This window comes from Pyxicephalus adspersus, chromosome 12 (assembly GCF_032062135.1).
Source record: "Pyxicephalus adspersus chromosome 12, UCB_Pads_2.0, whole genome shotgun sequence".
Taxonomy (NCBI): domain Eukaryota; kingdom Metazoa; phylum Chordata; class Amphibia; order Anura; family Pyxicephalidae; genus Pyxicephalus; species Pyxicephalus adspersus.
In genome coordinates, this window is record NC_092869.1 from 4,590,171 (window position 1) to 4,614,727 (window position 24,557).

General features: G+C 44.7%; 1 protein-coding gene across 1 annotated transcript in view; it reads left to right on the forward strand.

The window, feature by feature from the left end:
- Positions 1-4,261: 4,261 nt before the first annotated feature.
- The window catches only part of KIRREL1 (kirre like nephrin family adhesion molecule 1), a 124,113-nt gene continuing 103,817 nt past the window's right edge, over positions 4,262-24,557 (forward strand). Inside the window, exon 1 of the mRNA XM_072429091.1 lies at positions 4,262-4,546. Within this exon, the coding sequence (XP_072285192.1) occupies positions 4,495-4,546 (52 nt within the window). The 5' untranslated portion in view covers positions 4,262-4,494. The remainder of the gene's footprint in view (positions 4,547-24,557) is intronic.

The following is a 24,557-nucleotide window of genomic DNA, read 5'->3' on the forward strand; positions in this document are numbered from 1 at the left end:
TAGGGAACCCCTCATAATGAGCACAGTGGGTCTACAGACAGTTTAAGGATGGAGGGAACCCCTCATAAGGAGCACAGGAAGTCTACAGACTCAGGGACTCCTTGTAGGGATGGATGGAACCCCTCATAAAGGGCACAGCTGGTCTAAAGACCCGGGAACTCAGTGTAGGGATGAGGAAACCCCTCATAATGGGCACAGCGGGTGTACAGGCCAAGGAACTCAGTGTAGGGATCCCCTTATAATAGGCACAACGGGTCTACAGACCCAGGAACGCAGTGTAGAGATGGAGGGAACCCAACATAATGGGCACAGAGGGTCTACAAACCCAGGAACTCAGTATAGGTATGGAGGGAACCCCTCATAATGGGCACATAGGGTCTACAGACCCAGGAACTCAGTAAAGGTATGGATGGAACCCCCCATAATGGGCACAGCGGGTCTACAGACCCAGTAACTGAGTGTAAGGATGGAAGGAACCCCTCATAATGAGCACAGCAAGTCTACGAACCCAGGAACTGAGTGTAAGGATGGAAGGAACCCCTCATAATGAACACAGAGGGTCTACAGACCCAGGAACTCAGTATAGGTATATAGGGAACCCCTCATAATGGGCACAGTGGGTCTACAGACAGTGTAAGGATGGAGGGAACCCCTCATAAGGAGCACAGCAAGTCTACAGACTCAGGAACTCCTTGTAGGGATGGAGGGAACCCCTCATAATGGGCACAGCGGGTCTACAGACCCAGAAACTCAGTGTAGGGATGGGGAGAACCCCTCATAATGGGCACAAGGAACTCAGTGTAGGGATGGTGGGATCCCCCTATAATAGGCACAGTGGGTCTACAGACCCAGGAACACAGTGTAGAGATGGAGGGAACCCCGTATAATGGGCACAGAGGGTCTACAGACCCAGGAACTCAGTATAGGTATGGAGGGAACCCCTCATAATGGGCACATAGGGTCTACAGACCAAAAAAACTCACAAAAAAAATGTAAGGATGGAGGGAACCCTCCATAAGGAGCACAGCAAGTCTACAGACTCAGGAACTCCTTGTAGGAATGGAGGGAACCCCTTATAATGAGCACAGCGGGTCTACAGACCCAGGAACTCAGTATAGGGATGGAAGGAACCCCTCATATTGGGCACAGCGGGTCTACAGACCCAGAAACTCAGTGTAGAGATGGGGAGAATCCCTCATAATGGGCACAGAGGGTCTACAGACCCAGGAACTCAGTAAAGGTATGGAGGGAACCCCTCATAATGGGTAAAGCAGGTCTAGAGACCCAGGAATTCAGTGTATCCCCCATAACGGGCCCCCCCACAAAGGTGTGCAGTGAGATCAAGAAATAGGATAACGGTACCTATTCCCATCCTCCTAGCCCAAAAAGCATTTGACACATTCAGTGGGCCCAAGGTGGAGCATTAGGACAGTTCATTACCACGACTAGTCAGTATAAACAGGCCCTTAGAATAATAATAATGCCCCAGCTCTGCCTTCCGCCGTGGCCATCGCAAAAGGATCAACGTTTTTTTTTTCCAGTGTGCCATGCAGCAAGAGAAGTAAGACTCCATGTTGCTTGTGGATAGACCTGGAGACCCCGCTGGAATCCATTCACAGAGCCTGCATGGGAATCAATTCATTGCAATACCACATTGGAATACATTGTCGCCTTCCTCTTTCTGTTCTTGAGCGCAGGAATTGCGTCCCATCGGTCGGACTTTACCTGTTTCTCATTGGTTCATCAGACAAGCTCCCAGCCTTTTGTTTCTTAGCCAGAGTTGGCTGAGTCAACGCAGACGCCTGAATCACAGGAACAAAGGCATTCTTTGTGCCGTAGGTGTAAACCACCTGGCCTCCGGGGGTCTACTAATACAGCGGTTCATTCATCAAGGTGAAGGGGGTGCGGGGCCAGGGAGGGTTCCTATAGTGGGTATCTGTGGAGGAGGGATGGAGTCGAGGGTTACTAACAGCAAGCCTATCAGCAGATACATTTGTTTATCTTCAATCCATTTTCAGAGGACTTCCCCTGACCATGGCTTCACCTTTTTTTTTTTTCTATAAGGACAGCACCATCTTTTTTCAGGCATCAACATCCTAGACTGAGATGCCGGCTCAGAGATTATGCAATCACATAAATCCTGATTTCTTCATAGGTCTTGGCTGTGTTCACAAATATCTGATTCCGATCAGCCCCTGCAGCAGCCTGTACAGTATTAGTGATCACTGGGGAGACTGGGAAGGAGGGAGACAGAGGAAATGCTTCCTCCTGCCTGCAGCAGAGTGATGACATCATGTGAGCCTAGAAAAGTCACTGGACTTGAGTGTAGGGTTTTTAATTTCTGCCTTTCTTTTCGTTCTTTATAATGATGGGCTGGCACTGCACTGGAACAAGAATAAAAGGGGGAATCTTCCAATGGGGACAATGACAATAAAGTGTTTCTCTTACTTTGCAGATTTTTTTTTGCACTTCCTGTTATGTCTATAAGACAGGACGTGGAATTAAATCTCCCCAATCTGACACAGGCAGCCTGATAGGGGTTTTAACCCTTCGACACAATCCAAAACAGTTTGGGCTGAACTTCAACGCAGATGAGGATCTACAGAAAGACAGACTGATGGAGGAAGTGATGCTGATATGACGCACTCTCACCTGACACATTTCAGGCATGTTCACATAAGCTGCAACTCGCCTCAGTAAAATATGCGCAATAAAGATTTCTAATACAACAAAAATGTCTTCATCTAAAATCTAAAAAAATCAAAAATTTCATAAAAAAAGATTGTTTCATTTTTTTATATTTTTCCCCTTGGATCCCCCCTTCATTTTTATTATCATTGCATTCTCAGTTATGTGATGTCTTCTTTGGGTCTCTGTTATTCTCCATGCAATGCAGCCAGATCATGGCTGGTGGGAGGGGCAAGCCCTGCTTTCAAAAGTCCCCAAGCCTGATACAATGGGAGGAGTTATGCAAATATCACAGTGCTTTAAAAGGTCATTGTCAGTTCAGAAAAGTGGGCATTACCCTGTTGTAGGTAACGCCCACTTTTGATGCTGAGTCTCCATGATTGAAAAAACTGAAAGCCAATAAATGAAAGGGGCGTGACAGTCAGGCTGGAAAAGGAGGAGCTAGATGAGGCTGCAAGTGATGATTATGCAAAAGTCCCATTGCTCTGACTTGATTTAATGCACAGCTGGATACACACATGCAATCTGATTGTACAATCTCTTTCAGATGAGGCCACACCGATTTATTACGATGGCTTTCCTGATTGGATGTAATTGGTTTAGGCTCAATCTAAAGATGGTCACATGTTAAAATCTGATTGCTTTATTATTATTATTAATATTATTAAACAGGATTTATTTAGTGCCAACATATAACGCAGCGCTGTACATTCAATTGCCTAAATCGTGACCATCGCATGATCGACCTTTTATCAGTATATTGATTGGCAATTCCCAATCTTTCACAAATAATCAACGACCACCAATTATGTAGGGGAGGATCTCTCAGCGCAGGGGGTGTTGGCATTGGTTGGCTAAAGAATGGTTGATAGGTTCCCATTGGTAAGCAATCAATATCTAACCGATCACCTATCAACCAACATACAGCCAGCATCACACACATCTGTACAAGCAGATTGCACACGCAATCAGCGCACATTCGCCTGATTGTTCAATCGGATTGCATCCTGTATAACCAGCTCCTCCTTCGAACGGTCAGACTTCTGGACAATCGTCCAAAATTTTTACCCCCCAAACTTTTAAAGGGGGGAATGCTTCTTGGAACATGCGTCTATTATGCGAGACTCACAGATTCGACATTCGCAATCCTTTGTTAAAAATGATCCTTTAAATGTCTCCTCCAGACATGATATGGAATGCTTGGGGGGGGGGGACAGAACATTTAAGTTGGGGGAGGGGGGACTTCTACAAAAAAAAAAAAAGTCATCATAAACTCCAAAAATTCCAAAATCCCTTTTTTTCCACATCAGCAATTCCCAAATGACCCCCTCCCTTTCTTTACCCCCCTTTCTAATTCCAGCCCTCTTGTCTTGTCCACTCAGCTTCCCATTCCATCCAACTTTTTTTTTTGCTTGTTGTTCAGTTGGAGGGAGGAAAAAAATGTGGCAGAGGCTGGGAGTTTAGAAAAGTCTGTCCCTCCCCCCTCTGCTGGTGGAATGGATTCTTCCTTTGCTGGATTCATCATTCTCTCATTCCAAGACTTTTTTTGTGTGTGTGTGTGTTACAGAGAGAGAGAGAGAGAAGTGGAGGAAGTGGAGCTTTTACTGTGGGAGCCAAATTCACACCATCTCCAGCCTGTCTTTGGGATCTTGTCTTTCCAAAAACATTTTTGGGGCATTTTTGATTTTGTTGCAATTGTAACCAAAGGAGCAATTTAAAAAAAAATTGGTTAAGAAGGAAACATAGATTCTTTTTTTTCTTTCCCTCCTCTTGTCATAGAACTCTGGCACAAAAAGGATCAGGAGCATGTTTGTACTCTTCCTATGGATGTTCTCCCTGCCGGATTCACTTTCACAAGGTAAGTGACCCTTGATGATCCTTATTTTTGTAAGAAAAAGCAACATTGTTGCAAGGGTTGGTGGTTGTTACTTTGTTGCATGCAGTGGGGATGTTGCAGTTCTCTGTCCACATCTGTATTGTATTAGGCTGGCTGGGGACGGTTGAAGGATCGCTGGTTTTGTTGCGTTTGGCAAGCGTTGGGTTTACATTGCATTTTTTTATATTGCATTTGTTGCTTTTTTATTATGTTTTCTTCTGAGGTTTTTTTTTGCAACTTTAGTTTAGGCTGATGTGATCCAAGAAAGGGGGGTGATGCTGGATACTCATCATAATTGTGCCATGACTCAGGACCACAAAGGCGATGGGTTAACCCCTTCTTTTTGTTTCGTGAACTCTTGTTGTTTTGCAAACTGATCTCTGTTGCAATTTATAAACTGCAACCTGGTGTGACAGTCTTGTGCTAACAATGCATCATTCTGCGGGCTTTCGGAGACTTTGGTGTTGGAGCAGCCAGGGCTGCTGCAGAAGCTCTTGTAAGGAGGCGTTTTTTTGTAACCTGTTGAATGGGGATCTGGTGGGATTCCTGGTACCGCAGTCGCATGGAAGGGTTGACTGCGCTTCGCAAGAGCTTCTGAAGCAGCTTGGGGGCTTTTTAGGGTAAAAATGGTGAGGCGGTGTTATGTGATGTGAGCGGTTAGCGGTTTTGTTCCGTTGCCTGAAGACAATACTTTGTGTGAAGGGATTTTTGACAGAGACGTGCGTGATCCTTCTATAGGGGGAGGAACATTTGGGGAATGAGGGGTAAAAAGTTGATCGGCTGGGTTGGAAATCTGCAGTCGTTCATTGGCGTCATCGCAATTTGTCAATTGGTGTGTGGGTCACCGCGAGTGATGGCACAAACGTGCTGATTGATGCTTCTCCGTAGTTGGCGACCCTTGGCTTGTTTTTGGTAAAGTCATCCTGAGTCTTGGGGAGAATCTAGCGCCCAATAGGGGCATCAATGGCTGCCTGCCATCATTGGGTGATTTGGTAATTTGCAGGTAAATGTTGTGTCTCTAGACATTTTCCCCACCAAACATGAACCAAAAAGATACGGAAATGCACATGCGTATGCTTTGCCGTTGTCAATATACGACGGTAAAATATGCCTATGAAGAGATTCCCGAATGCCCAAAAATTTCAAGTCAACTTTTTGGCAGTTGCCGAAACCTAAAAAAATTGGGCTTGAAATAGCATCATCGTCTACGTATGCTTGTATGATACAACATGTATGTGGAAGTATGCAGCAGAATCATGCGAACAGAGCAATTTGTACTAATAGGGCACTTTTTAGTTGTCCCCCCACATATACCCCTCATCCTGGTCCATTCATACTCCACGCGGTGCTGTTGTTGTGTATTTGGCAACACTCTTTTAACACCTTGTCTTCCGCGCCATGAAAGGCCGGAGGGAGGCCAACGGGAAGAATTCCAAAATTATACAGGAAGGGGAAGGCACTGCGCTGGTCCATGTCACCCCCCTCCTCTACAAACCCCCCCCCCCCAGATGTGGCCCTCTGCGTCCTGTGCGTTCTATCCTCCTTACAGAAGGCCACATTACTGACCATGGAAAACAAAACTCCCACAAACACAGCTGTCTGCCTGATCAGCATCTTGCAACATCAGTCTCATGTGCTGCTGGTGACCAACTCACCACTGGGTCAGTCTGACCAAAAAAGAATATTTTTCGAGGAGGTGTCTCTGGCTTCCTATAGGTTTTGGATATTCACAAAGTGAGAATTCTTGCTGATTCTCACGTTCTGATCACCTGAGAGAGGCTGTCCCCCTATGAAAACCCTCCTAATGGTCACAGGAGATGGGCTGACTCGGGAACTCGACACAGGGATGATAGTAACCCTACATATTGAGCACAGGAGGTGGGTTGATTTAAGAACTCCATGCAGGGATGACAGAAACCCTTCATATTGGGCACAGGAGGTAGGCTGAATCAGGAACTTGGCACAGGGATGGTAGGAACCACTTATAATGGGCACAGGAGGTGGGCCAACTTGGGAACTCGGCACAGGGATAGTAGGACCCCCTCATAGTGGGCATAGTAGATGGGCTGACTCTAAAGTCGGCACAGGGATAGTAGTATCCTCCCATGATAGGCACAGTAGATGGCCAGACTTGGGACCTCATTACAGGGATGGTAGGAACCCCTCATAATGGCCAAAGAAAGTAGGCCAACTTGGGAACTTGGCACAGGGATAGTAGGAACCCCTTATAATGGGCACAGGAGGTGGGCCAACTTAGGAACTCAGCATAGGGATGGTAGGAACTCCTCATAATGGTCACAGGAGGTGGCCCAACTTGGGAACTCAGCACAGGGATAGTAGGAACCCCTCATATTGGCCGGAGGAGGTGGGCCAACTTGGGAACTTGGCACAGGGATAGTAGGAACCTGTCATAATGGGCACAGGAGGTGAGCCAATTTGGGAACTCGGCACAGGGATGGTAGGAACCCCTAATAATGGGAACAGGAGGTGGGCAGTATTGGGAACCTGGCACAAGGATTTTTGCAACCCCTAATAATGGGCCCAGAAGGTGTACAGAACCAGGACCCCAGTACAGGGATTGTGGGGAAAAAAACTGGACCATTCCTGGTTGGCAGGGCGTGCTAAAGCTTGCAGTCCCATGGCAGCCAGCAGTGGCTTTTGATTGATCTAACTAGTGCCCCGGGCCAGTGAAGGCATCAAGTGGCTGCCATAAAAGACCCCCATTGTTCTGGAACCCTGAGGGCCCGCAACATGAGAAGCATCCAAAAACCTTCATGCAAATGAGATGCAATTAGGTCTAATTAAAAGCAGAGAGTGTGCGAGGAGAGGCTGCCTGTGTGGCAGTAACAGAACATTACAAGGAAGGTAATGACGGCCTGGACAGGGGGGCCCTAGGGCCAATGATAAATATCTATTGATTTTCTTGTGGTGTACATGGAAAAGTTGTTCGGTAATCTCACTCCTTGTCTGAGGAATGTGTCACCAGCAGCCGTGCTTTATGCTGACGCCGTCATCTCGGCTCCCAGTTAATCATTTAGCCTCCATTGGCGTAATTGCGTTCCTTGCTGGGATCTGCAACAAGATGACAGTATATTCGTACAATATAGGCCCATGTCATCATGTCAAAAAATGTTGCAATATTAAAAAATTCCAATCCTCCGCCAGAAATCCAGTGGGCAGCTCACTTCCTGTGTGAGCTGACAACGCTCCCTGTGCTGTACTGGAATGTCAAACAGTGTTGTCCAATTCTCTATGATGAAGCAGTGACCAATCCTTTAATGATAACTTTGATAGGTAACATGATCTCAAAGGTGTTTGGCCATCGGGGGTGACAAAGTGACCCAAGGTTAGGCCAAGGCAATCCTACAGCATAATTTCATTGCTTCGGTGTGGAAAGAGTTAGCTGCGGCGGGCGCCATGTCTTAGAGGATACTTAAAATAAAACAAAATGGGGTCAACCACAGGAAAAAACACATAGGGGTTGGGAGGCAACCCAAGAAGGAAACGCCCCAAATCAAACAATTTTTATTGCCTGAGTAAGAAACCATAGTAGCTGTTAGGAAACTAATAACTCGAACAACCCTCGAGAGCCTCAAAACCGCTCTCTGACCCCTCCCTGGTCGTAACCGGGAATGTCACTATAAATTCCTAACCATAAACAAAGGCAAAGCATGTAGCCCAAGGGTAAATATGGGATTGGTCAAGGGGGGGGGGGGGGGTGTGCTGGAACATGTGGATTTAATTGGAGATCTGGAGTGGGCAGGAAAAGCACATTTTTCTGTGAAAAGCAGTGTGACACTTGTGAAACCGATCCAGCGAGCAAGGGGCTGACAAGAAAAAAAAAAACAGCCCTTTTGTCCTGCACTGGGCCCATCGCCTTTCTTCCTGGCTTACAAACCAGGTGTTGGACTACACAAGTCTTAGCATGCCTTGTGCCAGCGGTTCAGCTGCTGGATGCCTAAGAAGAAGGTTAGGCATGCTGGGAGTTGTAGTCCTAACAATTTTTATTGTAGCATTCGGTGCACTGCCAGAAACGGTGCTTGCATGATACCTCATGGCCCTGGCGCATGTGTGTTCCTGCAGCGCGTATGTGTCTGAGCCCTGAAAGGCTGTATGATGGGAGTTGTAGTAAACATATGTTGAGACAGTTAGCTGGAACTGCATGGGTTGACCTTGGTGTTACCTGAGTAGCTTGACTTGTAGTTCCCCACATATGACCCACGAATGCTGCCAAGGCATGCTGGGGTTTGAAGTTGCAGAGTGGCACAGCAATTGTCGCCCAACATGATCCTTACATCTGCTCAACTGAAAGAAAAAAAAAAAAAGATCAGCTCTTCGAGCAGTATGAATCTCTAATCAGGTCTCATGTATTTGATCTGAGTTGTCACCTACCTGCCCAGACTTAAAGCAGGTAGGTTGTGTTCCCTCCGTGCCTCTCAAAGCTTAATTTTTATTATCTGCCTGGTGAGTGTCTTTAATTTAAAGGAAGCACTCGCTCTCATTATTTTCTGCATATTGTGCTTTTCCATGCTGATGTTCCTTCCCTTCAGCGCTTCCTCACACTCCGTTTAATCCCGCTGGAAATGAGAGCTCTCACAGCGGAAATGAAGTGACACGGCTGGTCTGGTGCCAGGGAAATGCCTGAGGGCCACCTGCAGACAATGGGTAGGTGACATTAGACAGGTCCTCTTATCTTGCAGTTTCCTGATCAGCCAAACTAAAACACCTATGCTGTCATATTAATGGTCCCTTCCTTTTTTGGAACAGGCCCCTCCCTAGAGGAGCATACATCATTTAAATATATCTTTCATGCCACCATATATGGTAACAATATGTTTTCCAACATTAATTGCTCAAAGACCTACAGTCAGTGACTCTGCCTAGGCTGGGATGATGTTCCCAATCTGCTGCAGGCAGGAAGAAGAATTTCCTCAGTCTCCTCCCCCTCCAACGATTACTTGAACTTTGCATAGAGACCTTAGATGTTCAGGGGTCACGTTTGATTGCCGTTGGTGGCCATCGCCTCCTGGGACAAAATAGGGCCTGGACTGCTACAAAGTGGGGACACCAACCTTTCGGCTCCCTCAAATGGGTCCCTGGGGTTTCCTGGCCCTGTCCTAATGGAGGCTTACTTATCCCCATCCATACTGATATCATTTTTATTTTGGCCTTAATCAAAAACACCTCCTCCCCCCCGGCCCCGTTCCTGTGGCATCCACAACGATGTTTTTCGGCTTTTCGCACGGATCCGACTCTCTCTGTTAGAGATGTTTTAAACATATAAATCTTTTATAGGATACATCGAGCCAGTGCGCTCCCTCCCTTTTCCAGGTCGCAGTTTTATCCCCGCGTCGAGGCAATGAATTTATTTTCAAGTTGGCTGATCCCAACCATAGGAAGTTGCACGGGGCAAGTTAAACGGTCTCGGTGAGATTTTATGAGCAGACAAGGTGAGGTAAAGAGAACCGGTCACGGCTGAGCTGTAAATAAATTATAGGAAGCTTGTATTTCTTGTATTGGTTCAGCAGTAGTCTGGTAGTGGCTACCATCACACTGTCTCCCAACTTCTGAGTAGGTGTAACAGTTTCAAGGACATTGTAGGAAAATAAATATTTGAAAGGAAAGGACAACAGTGACATACTTCAACCTTTCCCAGGATTTGCCCCTGGCCACCGGTAGCTCTGGTGCCATATGTATGAATACACCATCATTGTAATATCCAATCCTATGCATCAGGCCTCCCAGAGGAGAGCCATGGGATCCTCAGGGGAGGGGTTAATATGCTTAGCATGATGGGAAACCTGCTGCTTTGCTGAAATGCCTTTCTTTGCATAGGGGTATGAGTTAGCTGGTCAGTGCAAGGATGTGGATTTATAAGTCGGGCACAGGGAGATATGAGGGGTTGGGGCCAAGATCCACAGGATTGCATGGTACTCCCATCATTGTCACCACCTCCTTTCTGGACTAAAGCCCTGTATAAGTGTCAGGTGATTGTCCCAGGATGTGAAGAAACGAGTGCTGTATGCGCACTCTTCTATGGAGAGAGGAGGATACGCAAACAGCACTATGACTCTCCTCCATAGGAATGCTCAGCTAGTATTCAAAATTGGCTATTCACCAATGTAAACAGGAGGAACTCTACCCTCCAATGCAGAACTGCAAAGCTAGCCATTATGCCCCCAGGTTGCTGCTTTTACCCCCAGCCCTCCGAGTCTCCTCCGTTTCAAGGATTTCCTATCCCAGCTCCATTCTTTACCTGGCTCTGCCTGACGGGCGTGACTACGCTTCCAAATTGTACAACTAAGAGGCAGCGCGTAGCTCAGAGTCTGCATTTATCTTATTTTTTCTCGCAGCTTGTAACTTCTCCGGGAGGGTGAGGATATGAATTATGTAATTGTAACAGGTGATTACCGCATTGTGCAAATCTCTCGTTAAAGTAGCTGCTACAATAGGCGCTGCCAGCCTTCCGCTGTGCTGTTTTTGTACGCTTTCGGCGCGCTTACCCCGCCGCAGCTCGGTGTTTGGAAAGAGGAGTGGGAGTATGTTTGCTTTCCAGAGAACCCTTTAGCTGCCTGAGAACCATGCAATGCATTGTGGGTCATTGCAGGAAAAAAAATACGGCCATTTAGGAAAACACAGGGAACCCCCCTCGGTGACACCATTTCAGGAACGTGACCAAATGTGATGCTTGAATCTAAACTGCAGGCAGATTTAAATAGCTCTATAATTAGGGAGACGGGCCCTCCAAAATGCTGCTTCTCCTTTCACTGTCCATTCACATGCTGGGGGAGGAGAAAGAGATGTAAGTGTTACTTAACTGCAGCAAAGCCAGATCAGGTCTCCTCACGCCAGACAGAGCCGTGCACATTTCTGACCTGGATGGACAGTGTGCCCAGAGTTCCTCCTTAGTTCTTCAGATTCTGATTTCTGGAGAGAAGACCACTCTTTGAATCAACTTAATTTGCCAAATTTGAGTTTGTGTTCGACCAGCGGCAGGTGGCCGGAGGAAAGGATCGATGTGACTCAGTCCCCGTCTTTAGAATATGCTGACAATAAAGTTTCCCCAGGAGTGTGCCGTGGCAGGAGCTGTCAGTCCGGAAACCCTGGGGTGGCACTCGGGCTGCCTGGAGACATTGAGTCGGATTTGAATGGCTTCCTGTGGCTGTGCCACACAAGGCCTGACTGATGTCACCTTTGTTTTATAATCAGCCGCATTCACAGGGCCCTCAATGGCTCATTACCAGCAGCTGCCATCAAGAGACTCTCGCATTATTTTTGTTCCTTGTTCTCATTTTTTTTTTTTTGTAATAGATTGTTGCATTTTTTTTAGGCAAGTTTGGGAGCCAAAAAGATTGAAAAGTTTAGATGAAATTGGGGGGCCTCCCCTTCTTTCCCAACTGATCAGGCCTCCCCTTTATTCCCAACTGATCGGACCTCCCCTTTATATCCAATGGATAGTGCCTCCCTTCATTCCCTATTGATGGCCCCCCTTCCTTCATTCTCAACGGATCGGGCCTCCCCTTCATAACCAATGGATGGGGCCTCCCTTTATTCCCTATTGATGGCCCCCCTTTCTTCATTCCCCATGGATGAGTCCTCCTCTTCATACCCAATGGATAGTGCCTCCCTTCATTCCCTATGGATGACCCCCTTTCCTTCATTACCCATAGATGAGGCCTTCCCTCCATTCCCTTTGGATGACTCCCTCACTTTATTGCCTATAGATGGGGCTTCCCTTTCATTCCCTATGGAAGGGCCATGGATAAGACATCAATCAGTTGGTATTTGATTGATAGAAGGCGAGACTGGAGAGACAGAGAAATTAACTCATCATTCTGCTGCTTCTACTTTTAATGTCCAATCACAAGCTGAGGGAGGGACAAGACCAGTATTTTTTACTTAACTGCAGCCAAGAAAAATCAGGTCCCCCCATCACCAGACAGGACTGTGCAGCAGAGCTGTGTAAATATCAGAATGAAGAAAAAAACTAATTGCTCCTATAGCTGCCATCTTAGGGCATGGGCTTGATGGTTAAAAAAAAATGATGCCATGAGTAACACACAGAAAAGCATATATAGAAGGAGGGGAAAAAATCAATTCCGCACAGCAAAGTACGCTTGTAATCCTATTAGTGCAGAGTAATCTTACAGGCCCAAAAGTTTGCCGGGGGAAAATGCACCAAGTGTAGACAACGAGAGTGAATAATTGTTTCTGGGAGGTCTGATTCCAATGATTCTCTGTGTGAATCCTTCATGGAGAAGAGACAGAAGGGGGCAGCCATGTTGGAGCACCATTGTTTGTGGCAAGCAATGACCCTTCCTGGCATACACATATTTTTACGGGGATTGCCCTGGTTTTGCCCCATCAGTGCAACTTTTTTTCCCAACTTCTGCTCTTATTTTACTTTTCACCGCTCATGTTACTTGCTTGCCAGCATGAGGAAAAACGCGCATGGGCTTTTTGGAGTGCAGTTGACGGCCAATCAAATGAAAAGGCAAGATACAGGACAGATGCTGAGGTAGCGTGGCCGTAAAAATGTGAATTCAGCCAGGTAGCAACTCTTTATTGGTGTTTGCTGACTGCCTGTCCTCATGCCTATTTCAAGGTGATAGTTGACATGGATCCATTGGTGTCCTTCTAACACCACTGGCACTGGATCATTTAACCCGATGGGATAGAGATCTGTAGGTTTTGGGGTACCAGGTAAGCTGCCAGGTTGCTCCTAAACCACAGTATCCCAAACCGGACAGTATCTGAGGTCAGTCATTACACAGATACCCATCAATCAGAGATTAGCAAATGTGTGCATAATGGACCAGAGATGAGTACAAATAATTAGAAACTAAAATACAACACGCTTCAGGGGAATAATCTCTTTGTCAGGGCTTTAACAATGTACAAACACAAAAGTGCCCTAAGTTGGGCAATGGCAGTGTTACCGGTGATTGAAAAAAATTAAAGCAATGGTCGAGCTGGGGAGGGAGGGGCTAGATGATGTTGGATATCCTCCAGACGGGTAAGCTGCCAGGCTACTCCCGAATTATCCATTTACCGACTGGAAGACTTGAGGTAAAGAATAAAACGTGTGCCAAATGAACCAATGAGAAATAGATACAAATACAAATGATTGGCAATTAAAAGCCAACACATTTTGGTAGTACAACCTCCCTTCATCAGGGCAATGCATAGGTAAAAAGGGTTCCTAAATGGGGTAGCTAAAGTGTTGTCAGTGATTGAATAAATAAAATGGGGTGGGTCAGGCAGGGGAAAGAGCAGCTAGATGACATTGGAAGTCCTCCGCCTAAAAATGAGGCAGGTTCTATCTAACTTGCTGCAGTTTTTTTTTTGCCCATTATGGGAAACAAAAAAGCACATCCAAAAAAAGCAAAAAGTCAAGAGTAGTATTTGTTTTTTTCCCCAAGGCAACTCATTAAACAAAACTGATCTCTCACTGGAGGAAAAATCAGTAATTTTGCAGCAAAATCAATTTCACCCAAATCATAGCAGTGTGATAAAACGCTCATGGATGATCTAACTTACCGCTTTGTACTTTTGTAAAGAATGGGCCCGCAAAACTCCAAAAAGTTGATATTTAACCGCAGTCAGTTAATAAATAAGGAGGGGGGGTTGGTTTGGCCCTCCGCCCGTTTTTCTGGCAGCTTCCCGCGCGCTTCATTATCTGCCATAATTAATCACTAGTCGCTCTTTGGCACTGCGGCTTCATTTATTCCCCCCCTTTCACCCCCCGGCCCATCAGACCTGGCAGGAGATGCTCGCTGGCACTCCACAACATGCCAGTGTGTTTCAATACCGCCCGCCATTACATCTCGGAAGCTCCCCGCTGCTTCCCCCTTGTGTTTATATTAAGACGCTTTTGTACAAATAAAATCAGCTGTAATTAGGCCTCTTTTTGTCCCCAAACAAAGGCGGTGTAATGATAAGTCTCGATAAGGGTTGCTTATTAATATCCCATCCTTCAGGGGTTCCCACTGCCCTCCCTAATCGCGGAAATACGCAGCTAATTAATCAATTTCCAAGACATCCCGTGCTTTGTTTTGGGGGAGAATAGGATGATTTTTGAGGAGGATGCCAGAGATTTGGCCTGCACCGAGAAGCGGATCTGTCTTTCGAGCACAACGGGAAGGTTTATAAAAAGCTGAAAGGAGATATTTTGATGATATTTTGGAAATGATCACAAGTTATTGATTAGGCCAGTTTGGGAAATTTGCACATTTATTTTCTATATAAAGATATGTATGCCAATTTTATACCACACAACTTAATAAAATGGGACAACTTGTAGCACATAGTGGGTTGGTGCTGTACATAACACCTGCTGGGCCCAAAGACATGCAACCTGCATATGCAAAAATGGATCAGGTACTTTCTGTTTTTGATCTGCATAGAGAGAGGGCACGATCCAAAGCCCCATACAGACATCTGATGGATCATGAAAGGTCATTTTCAGCGACATATGAACAAACAAGCACCGTATAAACAGTACCATTCTATTCTATGTAGAGGATAGGAGGAGCGAGCAGCACCCTTCTGTGCTATCCTCCATAGGAATGAACAGCAGTCACCCCCAAATGGTCATTTATCAATCTACCATGGAAGATTGATGAATGGCATTGTCTCTGTCACAGCCCCAATAATAGTAATAAAGTGAAGTAAAAAAAAAAAGGAAAGTAAAGTTAAAAAATAATTTACCAAAAAAAAATAATTAAAAAAAATCCAAAAATTGACCAGCATCCTGTATGCCTTTATTTACATCTGTAAAAGTATGCGCACGTGCATACGTAAACGACAGTAGCATAGCAAATGTTCGGTATTGTACATGCTGGAATGAGGGGAGCTAAATAAACTCAAAAGAACATTGCCGATTGAATATATTGGGTATCGTTGCCACTGTTTGGTGGGCACACGGGGGGTTGACCTATTTGGTATTTGTTTACTCGGCACAATCACTTCTGTTTTTAATGTGTGTTTACCAAAAAAACACATTGGTGCATTGTTAGCTTATGCGCTGTCTATGGACAATCATAGAAAGGCCTCAGTGGTCGTTTTAACGGAAACCCTCTTCACCAATATCTAGCACTATACATTCAAAAAAATACATATATTTGGGGTCAGTCATCACTTGACAGTAGAGTGGCGGGTGGAGGGTAATATTACTTGTGACCCCGGTTGACCTCTGTAAGATGTTGACAGCCTTCAATCTGCGAAGCGGTTAGAATTCAGCGATCACCTTTGGGTTCAGAGCGAAAAGCTGCTGCGCCTTCTATTATAAAGGCTTCATATTATTTTTTTTCTCCGTCTGCCACTTTCTAAACCTCTTATCAACTGCAAACATGCTTTTATGAGTCTCCGCTGTTCGTCCTCTCTCCCCGGTGACTTAACCCCCAAGCATTGTTTGTGAGCTGGAGGGTTTATAAAAGCCTCTGCTCAATGGATATGGAGATTGTAAGGGTGGGGGGGTTTAAAAAAAAAAAAAGGGACCGGCTGTTTGCCATGGAAGGTCATGGCAAAATCTATATTGACATAAGGAATGCAGGAATAAGTTTTTCTTAGATATATGTGTGTGACCAATAGTCTTATCAGTGGTGAAAAAGCTCTGCTTGGCTATTTGTTGTGCACAGAGATTGTGCTTACCTGCTTTTTTTTTCCAAATATGTAAACCTGATAACTAAAATCTCATACATTTCAATTTAAAAGTCAAGCTCAATCCTAATATCCTCAGATTTTATAAAAAATAATAGTTATAGGATGGCAATGATCTGCGCTTCAAGTTGTGCTTATGCGTTGCCACTTGTAATGAGGGCTTCAGATGAGGACCACAAGTGGCTGTTTTAATTGCACAATATGGTGTACTATGGCACTACTACCCCCACTGACACCAACATCCCCCCACTGAAACCAACGACCGGGCACTGTTTCCCCATTGAAACTAACAATGGGGTACTATTACTCCCAATGACTTGCACTGTTCCCCCCACTGACACTAATGATGGGGCGTTATTCCTCCCATCGACACCAATGATGGGGGCAGTATTCCTCCCATCGACACCAATGATGGGGGCAGTATTCCTCCCATCGACACCAATGATGAGGCAGTATTCCTCCCACTGACACCAATATTAGGGCACAAATTCCTTCAATGGACAACATTATTGGAAAATATTCCTTCCAGTGCTACCAACAATGGGGCACTATTTCTCCAAATGACACCAATGAAGGGGCACTTGGCATTTTCCCCCATGATGCCAACAATGGGCCATTTTTCCTTACACTCACACCAACAGTACGGCACTTTTCCACTCATTGGCACCAACTCAGGTATCCAATTTCTCACTTGAAACCAACACAAACCAGAAACTATTCCTCCCACTGACAATAGCAACTTGGCACTATTCTTCCCAACTACACCAACCATGGGGCACTATTCTTTCAAATGACACCAATGATAGCCAAATATGCCTTCTCTGACACCAACAGTAGGGCAATTTTCCACTCACTGGCACTAATGAAGGTGCCCAATCCCCCCTGGAAAGCAACACAAAGGCACTATTCCTCCCCACAAAGGGGCAATATTCCTCTCCCTACCAACTATTAGGTGTTTTTATCTGCACACCAACCTTGGGGCATTTTGTTCTCCCAATGACCGCCAAGCTACTTATTATTTTCCCTTCCATGTACAGTATGTATCCCTATTGCCCCTGTTAGCATTTTGCGGGCGCTCCTCTTTAAACCTTGGCATTTGAAAACAGGTTAAAATGCCTCTCCTCCTGCCCACGCCAGAGAAGATGAAGGAAGAGGAGGAGGTGGAGCCCAGACCCCAGTAGCCCGGTTATTAGTCAGAGCGGAGAGAAGAAATAAATTCTGGAAGATGAGCAGCGCGAATGGCGCTGTGTGACGGCTCTCTCCGAGCTCTGCCGCCTGGCAGGGTGGCCCATTATTGCTTTTGTTACCAAAAGTCAACAGATAAATGCATTTACTTCTGTGTGTTTTATGTATCAGGAAGAGGCAGCGTCTTTGAGAGGTGCCCAGCGTGTGAGCATGTCTTTCGCAGCAGATGTTAGCGGGCTCAGTGCTTACAAATGCTTTTAATCACACATTCTTCCGTGCATGGATTTTTATTCTCCATTTGCTTTTTAAGAATTGTCGGGTATGGGCCTGTCACCTGTAGAAATCAGCACATCACGCCGCTAGTTGACATTTGTCTTCCTTCTGGTCCTCCCAAGTTATTTCCGGGTCAGTTTTTGAATCTGGTATCCCATTGGTGGCCTCAGATTGGCCTTCATTCATTAAAATTCTCTTGCCGTAATTTCCCATTTCCATCTAAGAATTTGGGTGTTCTTTCTCATTATTGTGTGTCCTGGATGACATCAGAATGAACAGGTTGCATTTTAGCACTGCTGCCTTCAGTATGGCTCATTTCTTAATTTGACCATGGCTGACTATTGGTATTTGTAAAGTAAGCTTCTAAAAGTGAGTTTTGTGTATTTCCTCCAGATCTGTGCCGTATACCAGCAGCTTCCTGTAATAAAGACCAGTCACTGCTGCTCTTTCTCCGTGTGCAGGGTGACTGGTCTTGTCTCCGCCCCCTTCTGTAGCTTTCTGCAGGCAGACTGTAGTGGGCGAGCCTGCTTGGTTGCTCCCACAGCTCCTTCTGCATGAGTTTTCCGTATTTAGACCATTTACAGCTGTTTATTTTTCCTTGTGCATGGTGGCTGGTCTTGTATCCGCCCACTCTTGTAGCAAACAGGTCTGTTCAGCCCCTCTCATGGGAACCTTCTGTATGAAGACCGGGCATTGCTCCTCCTTTTCATTGTGAAGACTAATCGGTCTTGTATCCACTCCTCCTATAGTTTTCTACAGGCGTCCTGCATGTGGGTGGGTTTACTTTTACAAGGTGCACAATCACTGTGGCTATTGGGAAAACAAATTTAAATGTTAGTTCAGTTTTATTAAACTGCATTAGGATTATACCCCCTTCATGGAGGGATCAGCGATGGTCAAGGCGTAGGTCAGCTGACCTGTCTGGCGTAGTCAATGAAGGGAGACCATTGATTGACACTGTAAGGAGAAAGAAAGGATGAGAAGCTCAGAGTAAACTTCACACTTGGCAAAAAGTAGGTCATTAAAACTATGTTCCTCCCTACATATCTCACCCAATCCATCTGCCAGGAGCCGCAGAGGGGTAGAGCAGAAAACGCATTACCTTAACCCCCGCAGGGGAGAGCTCCGACTTAATATCACTTATTTATGAATCTCCTGCAAATTCCGCCTGTCAGCATGCTGGCAAGACTGCCGTTATTTATAATGTGTATTGTCAGCTGTGAGACATACAGCCTTATTTAACAAGGCAGTAGAAAACATTGCGGTATTGTAACCCCTAGCAACCAATCAGAGCAAAGTCAAAAGCGTTTTGAAAGTCTCATCATTTCTCCAATTTGATGTCGGCTTCTGAAAGCTGATTTGTTTCTGGAAGTTTCAATGTTCGGGGGCGGGTCAGGGATAGTTAGGCTGGGAAGGGGCTAGATGATGCTGGAGGCGGGCCCTATCTGACTGCAGTTTCTAATGCATACAGTTACATATTTTTTAGCCATATGGTGTCTGGTTGGCAGATTCTAATGACAAACTATATCATAGTCTCTTACCTAATTGCAGACAGGGAGATCCCATCCTCATAAATTTGTGTGTTCAGACTCGTTCAGCGCGACGTTACCTATATATTGCATTGAGTTCCGTAAACCATTTGGCTGCTTGCATACCTTTTTGGAAAATTAATGTCAATTTGACAATCCTCCCGGGCCTCCTAATGGAAGAACATTATTCAAACAAGTTTTTTTTCTCTTTACTCCGTAGGTGTCACTGAACAAAATACAATTTAGTGTAAAGAAAAAATCATAATGACATTTACAGAAATCAGACAAACTGTTCAATAAAACGAGCCATTTATCAAAAACAGAAAGAAAAAAAATATTTTCAGCACCGGGTTTATATCTTCAGTTTGGTTCCGGCATTATAAATGATTGATGGAAAACAAAAAACCTCAATTCCTTTGAAAGCCTTTTAGTTTATCTTAATAATTAAAAGTTTTTTTTTCATAAATATAATGGATGGAAGTTTTTTTCTTTTGTTCGTAGCTTGCAAAAATTCTCCTGGGTAATTAAGGAGCTGCTTTTGTTATTAAAGTTAGGTGTGAAAACGGGGGGTTGTTAGTAGGTAATTGCTGGGTGGCCCGTAAATCTTTCCCAAAAGTCCTGGTATTACCAGCCTTTTCCCCGTAAAGGGTAACTACAATTTTTGAATGCACATCCCCCCCCAGCACCATCTCCAGCTATGGCAATGGTGGTCTTCTTCCGGCCCATTTCCTGTGACCTCATTTTGTTGTTTGCACCCCATCCCCAAGGAGCCAAACAGGACTGAATCATTACATGGTCTAAACTAAATCCTGGATAATGCCTACTATTGCCACAGAACTTGTTTTATGTCATTTCATATTTTATCTTATTTTCTTTTATGTATTTATTATGAAGCCTGTCCCTCCCTAGGGTCCTTATACAGGAAAGTCCCCACTGCGGCCTAGCGTCCCTCCAATCCAAGCTGGTAGTTGTAAACAAAAGTGATGTAATTTCTTGGCCAAGGTTGCTAGGAGGCAGGTAGAGGGTGGTGTCCATGTGTGGGCATTCTGCTAGTTAGGGAGGGGCTTTTTCTATATCACAGCCAATGGCTGCATTTGCCCCACCCTTGGAAACCAGAAACACCACCTTTCTCTTTGGGCAGACCGGAAATGACATCACTATTGTTTACAACTACCAGGATGGATTTGGAGTGGCGCTAGGCCACAGTGGGTAGATTTCTGTATCCAGATATCTTAAATATCGGGACCAACTTGTTTTTTGCACTTTAGGGGCAAACATTATTAGTAATATATATGTAATTAGGTATAGGAATTGTATGAATGTTTGATTTGATTTTGACTGCCAGTAAGGGAATTGTGTTGCCCCTAGCAACCTATACACCCTTCATGTTCTACTCTGTATCATAAAGTAGGCTTCTCGGTTTGGTTGCTATAGACAACAGAGGCAACGGGGTCCTTAATCATTTTTATGATCCTATCATAATGGTTGCAAAACAAATTAAATCCCTGTCTTTCAAAGCTTTGCTTAGGCCAGAACGCGATGTCACAACGCCAGCGTCGCCAAACGCTGAGCAGCAGATATTGAAGGAATGCCCAGAAAAAAATCTATACATTTTGTAGCAGTCCCGCTAGCACAAGATATCGATTTTTTTTCCCACTCAACAAATGCCTTGCCAATCTACATGACAGGTTCCCTTTTCAGCGGCAGGCGAGACCGCGGGGCCTTTTCGCAGTCCTGATTCGAAGCTTGACATTCTCTTCTACCCATGTCTAAGGATTTTATTGGAATTTTTTGGTTAAAAGATTTTCCGTTATTCTGTGACATGAGCTTATTTAGACAGATAAAAGTGGAGCAGGTGCCTGAGGTGGCCAATCAGAATTCAGACGATATTCTCTTTAGAATGAATGTATAAATTTGATTGGACGACAGCTTTACCTTGCTTTTCCTAAAGGCTCAACATAAAAATAAGAGAACCTGTCACTTTGGTAATAAAGAGAACTGAAACTACAAACCGCAGAGTGAGCGAGGTCACTTCATCAGGAGATGTACGAGCTAGAACGCAGTGATAGGCCACTGAATTATCCGGAGGATAGTTTTTACTTTACATCATTAAACGCTATTATCAGGCAGTCAGAGTGCATTGAAGAAGTTCTCCTGGAGAAGACCAAGGCTGTCTGATTTGATTTATAGAGGTCTTTAAATTAATTTAAAAATGTAAAAGTAGGTGGCAGTAATTAAGTAACCCTTTCATGGCTCGGGGGGGGGGAGGGTTACCCACAATGCAACAGGCTTCCTATGTCTCTGTAGCTCAGATGTAAAATTAAAATAGAGATGGTATTTGTTGATTCTGCAGCAGGGGCTGATCTGCGTCATACATTGGTGAGAACTGCACAGGCATTGAGATTCACATGATTGGGTCATCTGGTCTTGGATGATGCCTGAATAAGGATGGTGCCAGTCTTAACACGAACATCAATTGCTGTAATATTGTTAAAAAAAATATTTTTCCAGCAAGAAATGTCAAACCTTCTCAACCCCTTGTGTATCACATGACCATTGGTGCCTAAGGTCTCCATGCCGGCTTGCCCAATGAGCAGCGGCCATGTTGTGACATAACCACCAGCTTTTCTAGAATGAAAAGCACCTGTACAATGCAATTTCCGGCAGCTGTAGGCGTCAAGAAAATATATAGTCTGTCCTTATTTCCACAGCCTTGGGGGACAGGTTTCCTATGTTAGGCTTCTAGAAAAAGTTGCCAACTTTGCAGAAAAAACATAAAATACATGTAAGTATTGAGATGTGTGTTTTCACCTAATAGAATGGACAGAAAGGTGTGTGGGGGGTGTATATCTTTAAGAATGACCCCCCTTCAATCCGCTATCTATATATCAGCTAAAGAGGTAGAACGAATGGCCAATAATTTTTTATTCCTTCCCTGAGTTTTATGCTGTTGGAAAAGGGCCTATTTTCATTCTTTTTGCTGAGCCGACTCTCTGATCTAATATTTGGCTCCCCCTCGCACCTTATATCATCCGTTTAAAGTGACGGCGCAGTGCCCATCCCTTAATATACGGCACTGAGGTGGCAGCCAAATTATAATGGCATAGGGGAGAATTACCACTGTTTGTTAGAAGCCGGCTGCTCTTATCTAATGATGATTATGAAATGATTGACTTTGGAAGAGCCAGTCCTAATCAGAAGTGGGAGTCCGGTTTGGTTTTGGTGGCTGACAATTTTTTTTTTTCCGGTAGCAATATCGCCCGCCTGCTGCCGCTACTACTAGCAGATGGGGCCATATATGGAGGGTACACGTGAATGCAACTTTCAAATACATCATTAAATGTAGTTTTTAAATGCAAGCAGTGTAACCTGAAGTTGACTTGACCAGGAAAGCTGAGACTGGGGGAGGGAGAAGCAGCACAAGAAGCCCAAGCTATACTGCAGTGCCTATGTGTTCTTAATATTTAAACATGGTGATAGGAGTGATGATAGCTCATCTATCTATTGCTTCTCACTGTTCATTCATAGGATGAAGATGGAGAAATTGATCTCTAAGTGCAAGGGAAAGTGCAGCAGTTAAAGAAACACCCTTCCTTGTGCTAAGTGACAGAGCTAGGCAAAGCTTATGTTAGATGACCAGGAATACAAATCCTTTGGCAGGTAAAAAAAAAGTTATGTTAACTAGTTTGTATTAGGTTTAGCTTGCTCTTCTGGGGAGGGGCTTACTGGCACAGTAATAACATAATAGCCCACCCCAAGGAAAGTAGTCGCCCATCTCTGCTCTGTTCTGGTTGCAAGAGTCCAACAGGCATCAGAGCTAACCTTGGGTGGATGACAACACTGCCTGACCACACATGACAGAATTTGGGCTGGGTGATTTGTCACACAAGCCTGAGCACTATCACATGCCCCTTCACACCTGGAAGCCATGCTCAAATAAGGAAACCAACTAGAGTGGGTAGGAGGTGAGCCATCTCAGATTGGTCAGTGTAGCTTGCTGAGGGGTCAGGTTATCAACTGCAGCTTAACAGTTGCTCTTCAAGGAATCTAAAAAATTTTAATTGTTGCTGTAAATTTTTACATCAGCAATTTTCTTTGCTTGTACCGTTACTGAGAGATCCACTTTTTCATTTTTCATATTCCTTTTTTGTTTTTTAAACATGAGCATAGCCACCATAGACACTCGCCTAGCTCTCCTTGTGCGGTTAATCCAACCGGCTTTGACAAACCACCACTGGGATTCGGGGCTTTTCATGTGTATTTTAATTGTACCTAACAGATGTCCTTTTCCTGTCCTTATAGTAGCACCCGGCCCTGGCTGCGTGCGTAAACCGGCGGCTCCCCTGGTTGCAATATTCAGGCAGGGAGATAACTTGTGGATTATAGCTAACGCTTGATAAAGATTCTCCTAATTGCTTGGCTTACCTCGGGTTTTATCATCAAAGCAAGGCGTTCTTGCCTCTCTCGTCCTCCTCTCTCTCTTTATTATCTCTTAATTAATCACTCTGGCTTCCACACTTAGCAGATAATTAGTGTCTCCTGGGCATAAGGCTCATTTTCATAACCTCCTGCTTGCAGCCACGGAACGGCAGGGCCCGGGAAGGTGGAAGCCGGAGAAAAGGCAGCAAGGATCCAAGATGGGAGACGAGTATGTGAAGATTGCAAAAATCAGGCTATGGATGTTGGAAAAGCAGAGTCAGATTTGAGTGTTTTGGTTTTGGATGATGCTGACCGTAACAAAGGCCTTGGGTAATTGATGGCCTTTGGAAACCCTTGACAACATCAGAGAATTTCAATATCTAGGATTAATAGGAAGGAGAAAACGGCAAGTCAACTTTAAGGAAGCTCTTTGACTGTACGGAAGAACTTTCAAATGCAAGAGTTTTCCACAAAAAATAAAAAAACACCCCAAATTTTAGGTATCTGTCTACACCTTTAGCTTTTCTTTAAGTTGACCCAAAGACCTTCAAAACCCAAAGACCTATAAGGCCTATAAGACCCTTAGTTCTGAATTGTGTTGAAAATTGGCCAACTCCCTCCCTCCTACCCTTTTGTTAGCTAATAAGGATGATCATTGTTGTGGTGACCCAAAATGAAGGTAAAGAAGAGGACTAGCCAACTATGAGGGAGCCATTGAAGTTTACTGAAGAACTGTAACCAATTGTCCAAAAATAACTAAAGTTAACAAATTACAAATACAAAATTTTAAGTACGTATACACTATAGGTGTTGGTCTGTATCTTCAGCTCTTTTTTAGGTTCACCCAGAGTTCTTCAAAACCCATGAAGTTCTGCAAGGTCTTTACTGTTCTTGGTAGTGTTGAAAATTGGCACACTCCATCCCTC